At 37.4% G+C, this 19,556-nt stretch overlaps 1 protein-coding gene across 1 annotated transcript in view; it reads right to left on the bottom strand.

Annotated features, from left to right (window-relative positions):
- DNAH7 (dynein axonemal heavy chain 7) overlaps positions 1 to 19,556 on the bottom strand; it is a 234,359-nt gene that overhangs the window by 144,250 nt on the left and 70,553 nt on the right. Inside the window, exons 20-25 of the mRNA XM_072740992.1 lie at positions 18,353 to 18,546; positions 16,671 to 16,869; positions 13,589 to 13,729; positions 8,975 to 9,187; positions 5,453 to 5,562; positions 1,102 to 1,270 (exon numbers count right to left, since the gene is read on the bottom strand). Of these exons, the coding sequence (XP_072597093.1) occupies positions 1,102 to 1,270; positions 5,453 to 5,562; positions 8,975 to 9,187; positions 13,589 to 13,729; positions 16,671 to 16,869; positions 18,353 to 18,546 (1,026 nt within the window). The remainder of the gene's footprint in view (positions 1 to 1,101; positions 1,271 to 5,452; positions 5,563 to 8,974; positions 9,188 to 13,588; positions 13,730 to 16,670; positions 16,870 to 18,352; positions 18,547 to 19,556) is intronic.

Raw genomic sequence — 19,556 nt, 5'->3', positions numbered from 1 at the left:
CAAGGAATTAATGTTATATATATTCAAAAATTGAATAGTACATACCAAACTTTTCTTTAAACATTTAATAATATAATGGCTATTCAAACTAAACTATAGAGACTCTTTTAGATTTATTATCTCTTTCTTAAAAAACCATTACAAGGTTGTATATCATTACAGAGTATGATTAAAATGGCTCTTTGTCATTCAATTGTTTTCTTGCTATTTATTATAATTTTGACTTTTAAAATCTTATCCTAGTTGTTTCAGCATCACAAATGTAGAGACTTCTTATATTCCAAATCTATTATAAAACGACCAGGCCGTATCAGCTACGAACAGTTTGCTGTCTAGGGTAGGATTGGTATATTCTTTTTTATTAGTTTGATTTTCTTTTTAGATGTTAACTTTTCTGAAGAAATTTTGAAAAATAATTATGGAATTTTTAAAAATAAGAATTACAGAATCTTTACAGAAAAACAGATATTAACAAATAAACAGAACCTATAATCCCAAATGGATAAGTCTTGTGTTCGACTGTTCCAGCTAACATTTTAAAGGATAACAGGCTGTAGCAACAAAGTGGTAAAATGACCAGACATTCATAGGTTTATAGACAGGGATGTTACATTTTTAATCCCCCCACCTTTTGCAATCTTACAGACTCTGAAGAGTGGATATCTGACTCAGAATAAGAAAACAAACTAGGATTTTAAGCTCGCAAAAAGAAAAAGAATTAACTAGAGGGTATTTATGACAGTAAATTACTGAATCATGACTTGTTAGTAACAAGAGCTACAGGCTAAAGAAAAATTTAGATTCCCCACAGTCTTCCCGTGATGTAGTGGTTCTCCAGTTTTTAGCTGCCCAATACATCGAAGGGACACCACTCATTGCTATCAATAATACTGACCCGTTTGAGCAGGAACTGGAGACACAGGTAGAGCTCCTGCTCAGGTAAGCTTTGGAAATAACCCTGCTTCTCTGGAGAATGGAGACAGTGCTTTGATTTTACTTAAACTACAAGAAGTCTCTTACTTGCATTGAATTATGTTGCATTATATATAACCTTCCTCTCTGATTGGTTATCATTTTGTAAAGAAATTAGTCAATTCAAACCTTAAAGAATTTTCCTAAGGCCAGATAATCCAAGCCATCAGAGCAGTTGAAAACAACACACTGCTTGGCCACTGCTTTTGCTAAATCTTTGGTCGTTTCAGTCTTTCCAGTGCCAGCTGGCCCTTCAGGAGCTCCTCCGAGATGCAGATGAAGGGCTCCAAACAAGGTTCTGAAATATAAGAATGGAGCAATCTTTGTAGAATAATGCCATTTTTTAGTATACATTACTAAAAGAGGAAAAGTTCAAAATGAGAGCTAAATTTTCCACTTCCTTTCCAATAACTTCTTCCTTCCCACAAATCTCTGAAAATCTCTGACTGTGCATTCCTTCATTACATTTCACTTCTGAAGAGGTGATTAAATATGACAGAACCAGAACAAATGCACTTGAAATTCAATGCTGACTCTGGTCAATATGTAAAATTCAGTTGATGCCGAACCACCCACTTCCCCGAATGGCAAGCACCTGGCAATGCTACATTAAAAAAAAATACTAACTTTTGAGATACATAGCCATTTTTGAAAGAATGTAAAGGAAATCACTAATGAGGAGAAAATGCAAAATTATTAGTAATTAGCTGCTAAAGCTCTAGACATATATTTATTTATTTTATAAACATATTTAACAATATGTACATATTGTTTTGGGATCTGCTTACAAGCGCAAGTGCATTTACGACCACATAGAAACAGAAAAATTCTTCTTCTTCTTTTTTTTTTTTTTTTTTTTTTTTTTAAGATTTGAGAGACAGAGAGAGAGAGATCTAATGGGGGACGGGGTGGGAAGGAGTAGAGGGAGAGGGAGAGAAAGTCTTAAGCAGACTCCATGGTGAGCCCAGAGCCCAATGCCAGGCTCGATCTCACAATCCTGAGATCACAACCTGAACCAAAACGAAGAGCTGAATGCTTAAGCTTAACCAACTGTGCCGCACAGGTGCCCCAAAATAGAAAAATTCTTCTATTGAGCAAGGTGAAGAGCTGGAATGGGTTCACCTATGCAAACCTAGAAGCCTTGAAAAGCTGACTTATCTCTATATGAGAACTAAAATTTCTGGAGAAGGACAAAGAGAAGAATCAGCTGCAGAGGAGATAGGAAGCTTACCCTTCACTGCAGCACCCAATGAAGAGCCTACATCATTCATGGAGGTAGGGTCCAAATTTCCATTATCCATGGGCACATTTACCCAAACTGGGAAATTCACACTGAAATTTTGTTTGGGACCAAAGAAAAACCTGAAGCCCTTTCAAGAGACAAACATGCTCCACATGGACACCTCTACAACTGAGAAAATGTAAGACTTCATGGGGAAATGACTCTTACTTTTATTATGAACTCATAATAAAAACCAGAGAGAAAGAGTGAGGAAGAGAAAAGAGAGAGAGAGAGAGAATGATCAAAATTAAGAGTCAGACTTGCAGTGCCAGGAAGACAAAGGTGTGGGGGAATTAACTACATACATGGTACTCTTTGATATTCTGGTGGTTTATTCTATGAGATTTTAAATAAAAAGCAATAGACAGGAGCCTCTGTGTAGTACAGTTGGTTAAGTGTCTGACTCTTGGTTATGGCTCAGGTGTGATCTCAGGGTTGTGAGATCAAGCCTCATGTCAGGCTCCACTGAATCTGCTTGAGTTTCTCTCTCTCTCCCCCTTTGCCCCTCCCCCACACGCTCTTTCTCTAAAATAAATCTTTTTTTAAAAAGTGACATAAGAAAATTGTGAGAAAAAAGTCAGTTTCATAAAAGAGACAACCTGAAATCTAGCAGTGAAAAAATATAGTCACTGGACCTACTGATAAATTACCAGATTAACTAGCAGAGTAAACATGAAGAAACAGAATTCTGCACTACAAGATAAATATGAGGAAATCACCCAGGAAGATATCGAGATGGAATAGAAGTACAGATGAGAGATCAAAAAAAGGAAGAGAATGGGAAAAAGGCAAAATTGAAAAAGCAATGCCTATGGGGTGCCTGGGTGGCTCAGTAGTTTAAGCACCTGACTCTTGGTTTCAACCAGGTCATGATCTCAGGGTCTTGTGCTGGTCATGAGCCTGCTTAAGATCCTCTCTCTCATCTCCCTCTGGCCCTCCCTTCCTGTCCCATACATACATACACACATACATACATACATACGTACATAAATCATTCTCTGGCTGAGAATTTCCCAGAATTGAAGAAAGATATGAACTAAAAAGTCTCAAGTGGATAAATAGTCACCCACATCTAGTAGCATTACAGTGAACAACAATAAAGAGAAAATCTTAAAAATGACAATAGAAAAAAAAAATACCTACAAAGGAATCATTATAACAGACTTCTCAGCAGTGGCAACAAATGCCAGGAGAATGATATCTTTGGAGAGCTGAGGGGAAATTATGGTTCACTTATAGTTCTATATCTAGCTATCCTATCCTTTAATTATTGAACGAAGACCAAATTTTGTTTATAAAAGCATTTTTAGACAAAGACTGATAGAGCTCACTACTTGCAGAACCCCACTGAAAGAATTACTAAAGGATGTTGCCTAGTAAGAAGAAAAATTAAACCAGAAAGGTGGCAAAGGAAGTAGCAATGGTGAGTAAAGACAATGATAAAAAATTTTTGTTAAACGTATGCAAATATTAGATGTAAAAAATATGTAACACAATAGAAATAGAGCAATATATGTCAGATCATCTTATCTTACAGACAGTAAGGCTGGTCACCTAGCACAAGGGCACATAGAAATTGGCTAGGAAGCTTGTCAAAGAGAGGTGAAGAGTAAAGATCTTTGGAAAGAACTGTTAACTGTTGTTTATTTCCCATCCCTCTGTAGAAAAGAAGAAAGCACTTGTTCCTCTTCCAAGCTACCTGAGGGGCTTTAGAGAACTTTTCAAAAAGCTTGGCACACGGTCTGACCCCTGGAGTTTAGGGGCTGGGAATTCAATCACAACTTAAAATATTTAAAGTCAAGAAAATGCCTGTAGCTATTCCTGATGGCAGAGCCAGGGGAAAACAGTGACAGTGAGAGAGAGATGTACTCATACTGCTGGCAAAATGAATGTCTATCATCTGACCAGATCCAGATCTCATCAGAAGGGAGCTATATTTGAGTCATGTTGAGTGGGACTGTCAGGAGACACATCTAGAATCAGAAAAGACGCCAAGGTGAGTGTCCATGTGTTGGTTGACCTCAGAGACTGAAGCAGAAGTCACCAGCACCCAGCCGGCGAAGGCATCTTGCACAGGTGACTAGGGGTGGGGGAGGGGTTTCCAAAGAACCCACCTAAGTATCTTATGGGAGATCTGGCACACCCGGGCTTGTCCCCTCACTGAGGACACTAAACAGCCAAGAGATAGCTGCCACAGGAGATACTTGTCTAATGTGAACCCACCTCTCCTGTTCCTTCTCCCCTCCTCCATTAACCCCCAACACTGGAGGAGTCACAGGTGAGCTATGGAGGGATAGATGCAAAGGAAAGGGTTAAAACTGCAAATGACTGCCCGCACTTGATTCCCCAAATGCAGGCCTGGAGCTTGTGTCAAGCTTGAGCTGGGAGGGAAGGGGAGTTTGGTTGTTTTTGTTTTTGTTTTTTAATTATTTTTTTATTGGAGTTCAATTTGCCAGCATATAGAAAAACACCCAGTGCTCATCCCATCAAGTGCAGAAGGGGAGTTTTAAATTGGATGAAAGATGTTGGCTTTGACATTAGACCTAAATGGACTTTTTAATATCTGAAAAAAAAAAACCAAAATTTTAATTTAGCTTTTGACAATAATTTGGAGTATGAGAGATGGGAACTAGGATTAAAGTTGTTAAAGCGCCTTGATTATTCAGAAGCACAATAGGAGAAAATGTCAATGGAAACATCTATGAGTTATCTAATGGAGATATCCAGCAGACATGTAACACAAGTATACAGGAGAGACACTGGCTGGAGTTAGATTTATGGACCTTCAGAATGTAAGCTAGTAAAGCCTGAAAGTGGATGAGAACATTTGAGAAACCATGATGCATGAGACAAAATACCCTGTGAAAACAGAACTCTAGAAAACTCTGTGTTTCGGGGGAAGCCATGGGTTGCCTCGAATGATCTGAAAAAAATTAAAAAAGAAAGCTTCAAGAAAGGAGAAATGAACAATGTAAACAACAATAGCAATATTGGGCAATACTTAGCTCCAGAGTTGAGAGGAGAAAGCCAGCAGAGAAAGAGAAATTGAAGGTAAAGTTGACGGGGTATTGAGAGTCTAGGAAAGGATAATGTAGGATATATTTACCAGGTGGAAGCTAATTTGGTTCTTCTAAAGATTTAGTGGCCTAGGGTGAGTGAAATTTAATTTCCAGTAGACCCTTAAATTAGTGAGTTTACCTGTAACATCGATCAGTGAGTGGGGTAATAACCAGCCGAGGAGAATTACCCAGATACTCATATCCATACCGTAAACCAGCATTGATCATCTTTGTTTCTAAATGATTTTCCTAGGATAAATCAGGAAAAATGAAGTTAAATAATAAAATTTTAAATAATATGAAATCTCAAACTTCTTAATAGATAATTGCCAAGTTATAAACAACACCTGGCACTTGGGTGACTCAGTTAAGCATCTGCCTCTGGCTCAGGTCATGATCCCCAGGGCCCTGGGAGGGAGCCCTACATTGGGCTCCCTGCCTTGCGGGGAGTCTGTTTCTCCCTCTTCCTCTGCTTTCAAATGAATAAATAAAAAATCCTTAAATTCCACAGAAGAATTCAATAACTAATTTCTTTCGATAAGTAACTGAAGTCAACAGGTTCAATTTTTTCCATAGGTACCTGTGGAAAATATATTTGTCCCTTATATTTCCTATATTTTCTTTTTTTTTACTTGCTAATGCTTTTTTAAATTGAGATATAATTGATGTGCAATATGAGTTTCACATATAAACATAATTACTCTATATTTGTGTATATTATAAAATAATCACAGTAAGTCAAGATCTATCATCATATATAAGTACAGTTTTCTAATAATGAGAATTTTAAGATTTACTCTTAGCATCTTTTAAATATGCAGTACAGTATTATTAACCATAGCCAACATAATGGGGATGTAATGCCCATAACTTATTTATGACCAGAAGTTTGTAGTTTTTTGACTCTCTTCACCCATTTCTCCCATCTTCCCACTCTCAGCCTCTGGCAAACCAATCTGTTCGCTGTATCTACAAGCTTGGTTTGTTTCAGATTGTACATATACGTGGGATCATATTGTTTTTGTCTTTGTCTGACTTATTTCACTTAGTGTAATGTCCTCAGGGTCAATCCACATCATTGCAAATGATGGGATTTCATTTTTAACGACTGAATAATATTCCATTGCACATATATACCACACCTTTATTCATTCACCTGTCAATGGACATTCAGATCGTTGCTATAGCAGTTATTGGAAATAATGCTGCAATAAACATGGGAGTACATACACCTTTTCAAGTGCCTTTATTTTCTTTAGATAATACCCAGAAGTGGAATTGTTGGATCATATGATAGTTCTATTTTTTATTTTTATTTTTTAATTTTTTTTAATTTTTTATTTTTTGAGGAGACTGCATACTGTTTTCCAGAGTGGTTGCACCAATTTATATTCCCACTAACAGGGCACAATGGTTCCCTTCTTCCCCACCCCATTACCTGTATTTGTTATCTTTTATCTTTTGATAATGGCCATTCTAATAGGTGTGAGGGGATCTCTCACTGTGGCTTTGATTTGCATTTCCCTGATGATAAGTGATGTTGAGCTTCTTCTCATGAACCTGGTAGCCATCTCTATGTCTTCTTTGGAACAACGTCTGTTCAGATCCTTTGACCATTTTCACAACAGGTAGTTTTTGCTATTGAGTTGTAGGAGTTCTTTATGTATCTTAGATGTTAACCCCTTATCAGATATGATTTGCAAGTACTTTCTTCCACTCAGGAAGTTGCCTTTTCATTGTGTTGATGGTTTCCTTTGTTGTGTAGCACTCTTTAGTTTGATGCAGCGTCACTTGTTTATTTTTGCTTTTGTTGCCAAGTCCAAAAAAAAAAAATCATTGCCAAGCCTGGGTTAAGGGGCTTACCATCTATGTTTTCTTCTAGGAGTTTTATGGTTTCAGCTCTTACATTCACATCTTTAATCCATTTTGAGTTAATTATTGTCTATGGAGTAAGACAGTGGTCTAGCTTCTGTATTTGCTATGTGGCTGTTCAGTTTTTCCAACACTATTGACTGAAGAGACTTTCTTTTCTCCACTGTATATTCTTGGCTCCTTTGTCATAAATTATGTGACATATATGCCTCGGTGTATTTCTGGGCTCTCTGTTCTGTTCCATTGATCCATGTGTCTGTTTTTACACCAATACCATTCTGTTTTGATTACTCTAGCTTTGTAGTATAATTCGCTACCAGGTAGCATGATGCCTCCAGCTTTGTTCTTTTTCAAGATTTCTTCAGCTATACGGTGTCTTTTGCGGCTGCATACAAATTTTAGGACTGTTTTACTTCGTGAAAAAATGCCATTGGGGGTAGCCCAGGTGGTTCAGCGGTTTAGCGCTGCCTTCAGCCCAGGGCGTGATCCTGGAGACCTGGGATCGAGTCCCATGTTGGCCTCCCTGCAGGCAACCTGCTTCTCCCTCTGCCTGTGTCTCTGCCTCTCTCTCTCTCTCTCCCCCTCTCTGTGTTTCTCATGAATAAATAAATAATCTTTTTAAAAAATGCCACTGGAATTTTGACAGGGATTACACTGATTCACTGGGAGCATTTTAACAACATTAGTTTTCCAATCCACAAGCATAAGGTATCTTGCCATTTATTCGTGTCTTCTTCAATTTCCTTCACTAATGTCTTAGAGTTTTCAGTGTGCAAGTCTTTCACCACCTTGGCTAAATTTATTTTTAGGTATTTTGTTCTCTTTTATATAAGTGGGATTGTTTTTAAAATTGCTCTGGTAGTTCATTTTTCTCCTATATTTATAATTAATTGTTTAATTCATTTTCACTACTGAGTGGGTATTATGTTATCGCCCTTTTACAGATAAGGAAACTGATGCTTACAGACAGTAAATAACTTGCCCAGGTCATACATCTGGTAAGGGAAGGGGGTGCTGGCATTTGAAATGACGATTCCATTGTGAGCTCCTATCTACTACCTCTCCTATGGTTTTCCAGGCGTCTGGTTCTCATCTTTTCTCTTCCCACTCCCATACCTTCAAGTCTTTCACAGAAGTGAATCTGCTAAGGATTTTTGATTCTGTATCTTCTCACACCCTCAGTTCCTTCTTCCTACTGTCGTCAGGCCCACCTTGCCCATTCTACTAACTGTTCCTATTGCCTTCCCAGTTACGACTGCCATCACCACCCGTCCAGGTGTCCTGATAAGAGCCTTCCTTCCAGATCATGTTTCTGGTTCCTTCAATTGATCAACCAGAGGAAGCTTTCATGATTAAACCACAATAAAAGTCTGATTTCTTACATTCTTTAGATGTATCAAAAATCTAGAAACACACAAAAAGAAATCTAGAAACACAATTTTAAACTGCCTAGTTCAGATATTTTACAGATTCAGCAGGCATAATGACTCATTTAAAATGAGTCATTTTTTATAATTACTCAATTGATATGTGTCTATATGTGTATATGTATACAGAACTATACATTTGAATATGGATTTGGATATTAATGAAGATATAGTCTTTTGTACAGATGATATATAGTCTTTGGCTGCCTTCATCTTTAGTCTGCAGAATGCTTGTTTGGGTATAGTCATCAGCAAAAATCCTATATTATCATATATACTATTTCCCACGTGAGCAAGCAAGCACAAATTAAAAAGCTATGAGCTGAAATTGCCATGTAATAACACTCAGTGATATCACTTACTTGCCAATAATACCGAAGCTGACTTAACCACTCAAAGTCAGAGTCATCACTAACTTTTTTTTTAACAAGCAATGTGAGGACATCTCTAGCATGGACGTCTAGCACCACGAGGGCTCCCAGAGTAACACGATTCTGCTTGGACAACTTGCCACGGACCAAAGTTACAATATCATCAATTTGCATGTTACATTTTTCCAAGTATTGCTCAAGAGCCTGGAAGAAAATAAGAATTAATGTGATCAGAATTTTTCTGAACAAAAATATTCTCAGCTAGTATGAATACAGAGTGGGTTGTTTTACAGTTTTTCCATATGACATAATTTAAAAATAAATTGTGGGTTTTCTTACTTGCAAAAGTATTAGGTGAATAAGGCCAATCTGGCCAGATGCAGTGGACACACGTGGTTTGTATCGACTCAACATCCTTTCCCTTCCTGTCTCCACTCTCTGCTCTGGGGTCTGGTGAGCTGTCCATCACCTTCCCCATCTCAAAGGCAGCGGGGGTGTGTGGGGGTGATGTGTGACCCAACCAGAGCCAGTCATTGTTCTTCCCAGGAACTGCTGTACAGGCAGAGGGGGAAAGTGCTTTCCACTAGGCCCAGTGGACTCAGGAGCATGCCCATCTGAGGCCACCGCAAGCCTTCAGCCCCACTGTGGGACAAAGGCCACCAGAGCCAGGCAGAGAGGGAAGAGGGTGGAAAGAAGAGTGGCTACTGCAGTGCTGATGCCCCGAGCTCCTGGTCCCAGCTGCTGGGTCGTGCATCCCACCGGCCCCTTAGCCCTGAGCCCTGCCATGCTCACTTATGGGGCTGGATTTGTGCCAATTGAAATGGAAAGACCTTAATAAACAAAACGTCTAACTTCGTAGTTTATGGTAAACAAGGCCACTTCTGAGAACCAGGCTTGCTTTGGGATCTGTTTGTTTGTTTCTGGTTTTTTTGTGGGCTAAATCTAATTAGTAAGTTAAAAAAGAAAAGAGGGTTGATGATGAAAATCCAATTAGAATCAATGAAACCAGCTATGCTTAAGGGAGGTGTCAGCGTGCTCCAGGAGGCTGCAGTGGTTGCGTTCCCCACTCTGATAAACCCTGATAAACCCTGGGCACCAAGGAGTGCATTTCATTCCTTCAGGACCAGGTAACTGGTGATGATGTAACCAGTGAGCATTTCCAAGAACGAGAAAAAGGTTGAAGGATGGGGCTGGAGACTGCAAACTGTTTCTCCATGGGACACTTTACTTATTTCTTGAACTATTTTATCTTTGCCTTTAAGGAGGTAATTTTTTCAAAGATTTGGTGCTTGAACACTGCAGCCTTCATATTATTTACATAATCAATTGCTATTAATTCTCCTTGTAGGCAAGTGAGAGAGAAACGTCTGTCCCACCTACGTTTAAAGAGATAAAAGTGCTGAAATTCTTGGAGACAATTAGTGAATTTATTAAGTATATTGAGCATATAAATGAGTAAGAACCAATTTGCTCCTAAGAATGTAAGCCACACGGATGGGTCATCTTAGTTTTCTCATCAGTAAACGTGAGGAACTCTGAGAACCTTACTAGTTCTCACATTCCATAGTTCAACACAAAACATAAAATAAAAATTTAATGTTTAAACCTGATGGTACAAATTATATGTCCATAAGAATTTATTACTACACACCGTAGCTGAATGTATTTTCCTATACTAGGAAAACAGATTTAGAACTAAAATTTAACTTCAAACTGTGATAAATGGAGTTCTTTAGGAACAAATATTATGTGAATCAATGAGAATTCAGATTAGAGCTAGAAAAGAATCATGATACTGATAGCATTTTTGTTACATTTTCTTCCTTGTAAATCATTCTGTAAAAGGAGCTAAGGAACCTAAAGGTTACTAGTATTATATGCTCCCAAAATAAACCCTGCCTGAAATCAAATATTTTTTTTTATCATACCTGGATCCTTCTACATATGCAATGATACAGTGGCTCAAAGTCACATCACTATGTGCAACATCCTGAGCTCTGTGATAGCAGAGATTCTTTCATTCATCTCCCACAGACTAGTTCCACAATCCACATTCATTGAATAAATAAATCCCAACAGGTCCTCTGGGAGCATGATTGTAGAAGATATAGGGCTTTTATAGTATCAAGCTCAGACAACCTGGTGTGTTTGCAGAGAATGGAAGTATCCAGTCTTCTAGGAGGCTGCCAAGAGTCTCCAGCTGCTCAACCACAGTCATCAGTTTCAAATATGAACCACACATTAATTAGGGGAAAAAAATTATCAACACATACAATACTAAAACATATGCTAGCCTCCCATGATAAAACTACATGTTAAACTTCTAAAACCCCATCAACGCTATTGAATACTAAAACATGCGCCAGCCCCTCATGATGTTGCTACAGAACTTGAGTGGCCTAACCATGGCTGAAAGACAGGGACAAGGGGCACCGACAGGGGATCGAGGGCAGAGTAGTCTCGAGCAGGTGAACAAGAATTTTTAAGGACACATATAAAGCTTAATTCCATATCACAAAACTTAACCATGAAAGCACCACAGAATGCAACAGAAGACGGTAGTCTGGCAAGCAACAACAGCAGAGGCGTAACTTGCTGAGTCTTGCTAACCCACTGCTTTAGAGGTCCTTGAGTTTATGGTGCTGAATCACCCTCAAGTAACTCAGGTTCTCATTTTGGCTTTCTCTGTGAATGGCTCCATGCCTGTACCATGTCATGTGAGTAGAAAAAAAAACTGATTAGACTGATAAATGAGTAAATAAATAACTCAATCTCAGTATCAGTGAATAGTGCTGTAAACAAAAATCCCTATCTGTATCTGGATGCAATGTGGTAAGCATTATAGGCAGACAGTTTTGAGCAGAGGACACATTGATATGGGAGTGACCTAAATTGCATATCCCTCGAGATTCAAATTATGCTTGGGAGATAAGTGGAATCATGAAAAAGCTGTAGTTTACACTATTTTTTAAAAAAGATTTTTAGGGATCCCTGGGTGGCGCAGCGGTTTGGTGCCTGCCTTTGGCCCAGGGCGCGATCCTGGAGACCCGGGATCGAATCCCACATCAGGCTCCCGGTGCATGGAGCCTGCTTCTTCCTCCGCCTGTGTCTCTGCCTCTCTGTCTCTCTCTGTGACTATCATAAATAAATAAAAATTTAAAAAAAAAATAAAATAAAAAGATTTTTAATTTATTCCTGAGACACACACACAAAGGCAGAGACACAGGCAGAGGGAGAAGCAGGCTCCATGCAGGGAGCCCAATGTGGGACTCGATCCCGGGACCCCAGGATCACGCCCTGAGCCAAAGGCAGATGCTCAACCCTGAGCCACCCAGGTGCCCCTAGTTTATGCTTTAAAATGCTGTACCTCAACTCCTACCATTGCAGCTTGCTTGGAGTGAGACCAAAGAAAAATATGGATTTGACAGAGGGGTAGAGGTTTGATAAACACCACATTTCAACTGAAGAAATTTGCAAGATGCCTACTCATTTGTCTAATCTGCTCATTTGCTTCTTTGTTCCCTGCAGACTATGTCCCATGGTGGCGAGTGACAAAGTTGGTATTGTGGGTGGGGGGCTGGCCAGCAAGCAAGGAGGGAGATCCGGGAAGTTACATGTTGCCCCAGTAGCCTAGGTTGGTGATAGAGGAATCCCTCGGTGTGGTAGCTTAAAAGTAAAGAGAGAAAATGAATTCTCTAAACCCACTAGGAAAAAAAAAAAGGAAAAAAGAAAAATGCCTATGGGGCTGGAATCCAAGAGCTCAGAAGTAACTCCAAGAGCTTACCACTGTTAGGGAAACCCCCATTCCCCTGTGCCCTGCATTCTTTGAAGACTGACTTTTTCCAGAAAACCCTCACCTCCTGCCCTATGCCCTCAGCTCTCCCCACAGGAAAGAAATAAGTCACCTGTTGGTAAGTTTGAAAGAACTAAGCACGTGTCACTCAGTTCCTTCCTTTACAGGATCTGCTTACAGAGAATAACATTCTCTCGCAAACCTCAACGCTATCAGCCATTCAACAGTGCCTTAAAGACTGTAATACCAAACTCCACGTCAAAAATACATTTCAAATTCATGATTTCAGACAAAAGATCTAGGACTACTTTCAACCTGAAATCCTATCTCAAGGATAGAAATGTTGCATTAAATGTGGTTTCTGTGTTAATTACTGTGGTTTCTGTGTTAATTTGTTTAATTACTAACAGCGGAACCAATTAATATTACATTAATATATATAACATATTAGAATATTTAAAATTAAGCATCATTTAAGATATCAATAATTATTATTCAAAATCAATATATTAAGAATTAAAAATGAAAGTCAAAATAAATCAACCAACACCTTGTCTTCACAGGATGGTTTTACTCAAGGCATAAAAGAGAATTATGTTACTTTTCCTCCTGATTTTTCCGAGTTTAGGAAGTTTCTTAGTTTTATTGCCCCTATTTTTAAAGGTATAAATTGTATATAGTAACAAGACTGAGGCTCAAATACCCTTGATGTTTTAAGAGGATTGTCTTTGTTTTGTTTTTTTATAATTAGTGTATTCTGGCAATCGTACTGTTGAAAAAATGCTGAAAAACCTGGGGGTAATAAAGCTTACCTCTTGTCCCTTGAGAATAGCTGTTTGTACTTCTAGTGTCCAAAACGTTTGAGATACACAGAGCACTGTCTGTCCAGGCCAATCCCTCACCCAGTTGATTCGCAAATTTTGTGTATAGGCAAATATTGCATCTTTGATTACCTAATTGGGGAAAAAAATGCTAAGGATAGTTTCACAGTTTACTTGAATGGCCTATACAATGAAGAGCTAATCCCTAAGCAGATTAACTCATACTGTTCAACTTTTTAAAAACATGTTAGCCAATTATGAAGACTCAAAGCATTGGTTTGACTATTTAAATTCAAGTTTATTCATATACCTGTGAGCAAAAAAAAATATATTATCTAGTATTTTATTTCATTGATACAGGAATAATTCATGTGAACTACATTACATCAAAGATTCATTTGACCAATTGTAGCCAAAGATATCCTAGATACATTTAGATTGATCCAGCACAAGCAGTTTTACAGTGAAATATAAATTTAAGTCATTCCAAAATGAGATCTGTCAAATCCATAGACAATAGTTTTCTTTGAACTTCATCAGATCCCCATTCAGCCATGGGCTTATGTGCACACTCAGGCAAACCACACGACTCCTCTCAAGTTCCTCCTGTTTCCTTACTCTCAATCTGTAAGATACTAGATGCCCAAGGCAATGATGACAAGTACAGGTGTATAATTCATTTATGGAAAGTTAAGTATAAGGAAAGTCAGGAAGTCTTATTTATGTTCTTTGCTACATGTTTTGAGTCTAATTCATGTGCTTCACCAGCATATGTTTTCAGTGGCTTGGCATATTCCACTTTTTACCAGCCATCTAGGAGAAGCATTCTAATCTTTTACACATAGCAACCAAAAATAGGAATGTTGCCTGTGAGGTGACACCCACTTAAATGTTTGATTTCAGAAAAGACTGTCAAAATTAGATTTTTCTGAGAAATATATAAAGGATGTATGAAGCTTTCTGGATTTCTAGTCTAGCTAGGATATTTATGGAGCTGAATAGAGATGAAGGGCAGTGTTGGCTATTGATAACAAAGAAAATTTCAAAAGCCAAAAGGAGCTACAGAAAGGGCAGGTGAAAATGAGCAACTGAAGGACGGGGAAAAACATAGAAAATAGAAGGCACAGTACAGAAATGTCAGGGATGGAGTAAATATGTACTCCAAAAGGACAGTGTGTAAAGAACAAGAGGAAAGCATTAAAATCTAAATTGCAATTTCTACATAGTGGATGAGGAGAAATTTATAAAAACATTCTACAATATTGTACATAAAATATGTCTATGTGTGCCATATCCATGTGGAAATATAGATGGAAGTAACATACGCATGATAATCAAGTATGATAAAGGGGCAATGGTGCCAAGAACATGACTTTTTTATTATTTACAAGTGACCCAAAATTGACTTAATTTAAGCATGCAATACTCTTTCAAGTATGCAAATACATACAGTAAAACATAGTAACGCACATCTCTCACTTTGTAGTACTTGATATTGAACTCAATTACACGTTTCAGTGACACTGACTTATACATGAACATTTAAGAAAGATACTTCCTACACAATTCCTTGCCACTTCATCTAAAAGCTCTGGAATGGCAACCAAAATACCTTCTCTAAGTGCTTTGACAAAAATAATTAAAAGAATAGTTGTAATAGTATTAGGTCTAAGACAATGGGTTATCACTGTATACATCAGTTAACAAACTATATACCCAAGGCTGCTAAGTAGGGATCAAAGTAGAATTCATTGATATTGCTTACAGCTATATAAATGGGAATCTTATTTGTCAGGATATATCAAGGCTTATGAAAGCTCATCCCTTGGACCTAGTGGTCCTACATGTGAGAAGTTATCATAAGAAATAATTCAATCAAAGAAACCAGCTATATCCATATGGATAGTCACTCTAATTTAATCCATGATAGGGAGAAATGAAAAACTGTCCAAATCACTTTACACCTACTTAAAAACTATTATGCAGGCAGATATTAAAACTATATTTAAGAAGATAAAGCAGTACTTAGACACATGCTATCTTTTAAACACTTAGATTCTAATCAGTTTTTCAATAATGTATGAGAGAATCTGAAAAATTAATGAAAACTGTTCTTGAATAGGACATGATGCCATATTTCCTTCTCATTCCTGTTCTCATGATCCCCAAACTCAATCATGATTTTCATTCTTGATGAGGAACTTGAATGCTATGTCCACGTTATAATAAAAAATGGACTTAAGTGCTCAATTTTTCTGTATTTGTTGCCAGGACTTGAAATTTTCTACTAATAAAAATAATTACAAATGACTGAGTTGATGTTTTACAAGATACGGAAAATATGAAGTGACTTAACTATAGGCAGTATTTGTGATTTTCTAATATTTTGGTACATATTTTGTATACGCACAGGAGAAAAATATTCAGCATAGAAACATACATGTCAAGGAGATTGATGTGAAACTGTAGAGATACACCCAAGGCAAAACTAACAATAGACTCTGTAGACCAAGGTGTGTTTAATTAATGATGAAAGAAGTAGCATGTGGCTACAAGAAATAGGACTTAGGACTAAAATCCAATACTTCAAAATATCATCCATACTTCAGTAGTATCGATGGTACTTTGTCCCACTTTTCAAGTGGGCCATCTCTTTATCTTTATAATTAAACTGGTAATTCATGATTAAAAAATGTCTGTCTAAAAAAAAGTGCATTTATCAACAATACATTTTTTATGTAACTTCTACCCCAACAAAGAACTCAAACCCATGGGATCCCTGGATGGTGCAGCGGTTTGGCGCCTGCCTTTAGCCCAGGGCGCGATCCTGGAGACCTGGGATCAAATCCCACGTCGGGGTCCTGGTGCTTGGAGCCTGCTTCTCCCTCCCTCCCTCCCTCTCTCTCTCTCTCTCTCATCATGAATAAATAAATAAAATCTTAAAAAAAAAAAAAAGAACTCAAACCCATGACTCTGAGATCAAGAGTCACATTCTCTGCCTATGGATCCACAGGTATCCCCCACAATACATTAAATTCTACATCTTTACTAGAAATAATGATAAATACGGTACCTTGTGGATGGATTTAATCATAACTCTCTCTAGCTCAACCAACCACTTCTCCACTTGACCTCTGGCTTTGGCTGTCGAAATGGTCTCTGTGAGTTCCACGACCTCTCCTTCACTACTCTTCATGTGAGTAATGTCTAAAGTTTCTGTAAATTCTACCCTTGCAATTCCTTCAAAACATTTCTTCAAGTGAGGTTGCACCCTGTTGGGGTAGGTGGGGAGGAGGAAAATGTTTAAGAGAATTAACTACATTAAAGCAATTCCTAAACTACAGCATTCTCTGTGTACCAATCCTCATTCACAATTTACATATGTACAATATGTGTTAGGCCCCTACTTGATGCTGCTGGAGATGAAACACTGAGGGGGAACAAAAGGCATGATCCCTGCCTGTATGGATTACGCAGTCCAGTAGGAGGTCATCATTAATTGAATAATCACAAAAAGATCTGTCAAACTTTAATTATAATAAGAGCTACAGAGGAGACACCCACGAGGCTTTGTTTCCAACACAATGAATTGAAAGATGTTAAAAGTAGCATAAGAGGCAAACCAGTCTTGACTAATAGATAATACACTAATTGGAAGAATCTTCAAAAGCACAAAACTAGCTTTTTCAACTGGGATCTTCAGAGACTGCTTACAAATTATGAACCGGGTTTAGCATTTTAAGTACTTCACAGTTCACTACATCAACTGCTTTGAAAGCATCCAACTATGGTCATTGTAATACAGATGGAAGTGGCTAAGCCCTCATTTTTGGCACATTACCAATAACCAATTGAATTTATCTTGCAATAGGCAATAAGGAAGTGGGATATTAAAATTCAGATGGAAAACTGACCCTAAATTTATCTTTTTGTCTGGGTTACTCGTCTCCTACTTTGAAGGCACAAGGCACAAAAGTAACAAATTTAATAAATATCCATTCACTGTCTGCTATATACTAGAAATACACATTCTCCTAAGGAGTTGGGAATCAGCATTGGAAAAGAAAAAAAAGTCAAAAATCTCTGCTATTATGGAGCTTTTATTCTGCTAGAGGAAATCAGATGGTGAACTAAGTACATTTTAGAGTGTGCCAGATGATTTTAAAAATGCTGAAAGAAAATAGGGCAAAAAAGATAATCCAGAAAAAAAAAAAAAGATAATCCAGGACAGGTGGCTAGGGGGTGCTGGGTTGCCATTTTAAATACAATGGTCCGGGAAAGTTTTCTCAAGGGCCAGGCATCTGAGCGTGTTTCCACAAAAATCTAGAGGTAAAAGAAGTAGTGGATACTTAGATAAGGAGCATCTTTTGCAAAGAGGACAGTACACTGAAGGAAGAGGCTGTCCCTTTTATTGTGGAATTGGAAGGACTATAACAGAGTCAACAAGAAAACCAGAGAGAGAAATAGGAAAGATGATGGGAGACCACCTGCGTGGGTCAATGCAAGCCACCATAAGAGTGATGTGTTCTGAAAAATATGTAAGAGAAAACCAACAGAATATGAAATCCTCCCCAAGATGCATCACATTTGGGAAAATATCCTTCAGTGATATTAAGTATGTTTTTATTACATTGGTTATTGATAATATTTAGGATATTCTTGAATATCATTATATCTATCCACATTCTACCTTATTTTAAAAATTAAATTTAAGCAGATAAATTTAGCCACGTGTTATATATGTAAGCAACTTACCTAGTGGGATCTTTAGTCTCAGATAGTATCTCAAGAAGTTCATCATTAGACAAGAAAAAGAATCTGGGGAAGAAGAGACGTTTCTTTTCCAAATATTCATTAAGTCCCTTAAGAATGAGTTCCAAAAGTTCATTTGATTTTTTCAGCCTTTCCAGCATCCTCTCAATAGTTACAACTTGTAGAACATGTTTATCCTAAAAATTAAAAAAAACCACCCAACTCAATCAAAAATATTAATTCCAAATTTAGTGTTCACCATTGACATCAATGACAAACTAAGAAAAGGTCTTTACTAAGAAAAAGCTGCTAAAACACATTGGAGGTATTAATCACCAGACCAAACAGTGAGAACATGCTAGTATATTTATTAATATGAGTAACAGAAAATATATAGATTTTTTAAAATGTATAGATATTAAGGGAATGTTGTTAAAAAAAATTAAACAAGGAATTTCAAGACTAACTAATTTAGCTTACTTCTCTTACTCAGCCATGGCTAAGAGATAAACCAAAAGTGTCAGCTGTAAATTGTTCTATAGAGCAGTTTTATTATTTCTGCAGGACTCTCTAAAATGCTTTTGCTAGTATACTCGGAATGTGGCTGAAAGGGAAAGATGCACTTTTCTGCATTGTTTTGAATTTTAACAATGTAACTTGGAAACCCAGCAATTTAATTGAATAAGATAATCATCATTAATACCTGTTTTCTCAATAAAACAGGTTCACATGGAAATATGTAACATATCATTGTTACCTTTAAAGAGACCATTTTAAAACGATATTTTATTTCCTAACAGTTCTATGTTTAAATACACATTTTTAAAAACACATGTAAAAAGAAGCATGACAAAGACCCAGATCATAATTTAAATGTGCAATTCATCCAATAAAGAAAGGAAAGAGGAGTACTCTTGGACTTCTAAATCCAAAAACCAAAATGATGTTCTCAGAGTGCCACCTTCTGGTAATGTTTGCCTTTTCTTGTTGGAAAAAACCAAAAACCAAAAACAAGCTGAATAGTTGCTAGTAAGTGTGAAAAACTCCTTTCACAAACTAACAATATTTATTTTCTTCTCAGCCAAAGAATTTATTGCAATATTCCTATTTTGGATCTGAGGTTTGAAAGCTAAAGAAAAATTCAGCTATTTAAAACAACAGTTCATATCTCTTTCCCTAAATACTACAATTACGAAATAAATACCTC

The sequence above is a fragment of the Vulpes vulpes genome, chromosome 16, assembly GCF_048418805.1.
Source record: "Vulpes vulpes isolate BD-2025 chromosome 16, VulVul3, whole genome shotgun sequence".
NCBI lineage: Eukaryota > Metazoa > Chordata > Mammalia > Carnivora > Canidae > Vulpes > Vulpes vulpes.
This window is presented reverse-complemented; position numbering and strand designations above follow the sequence as displayed.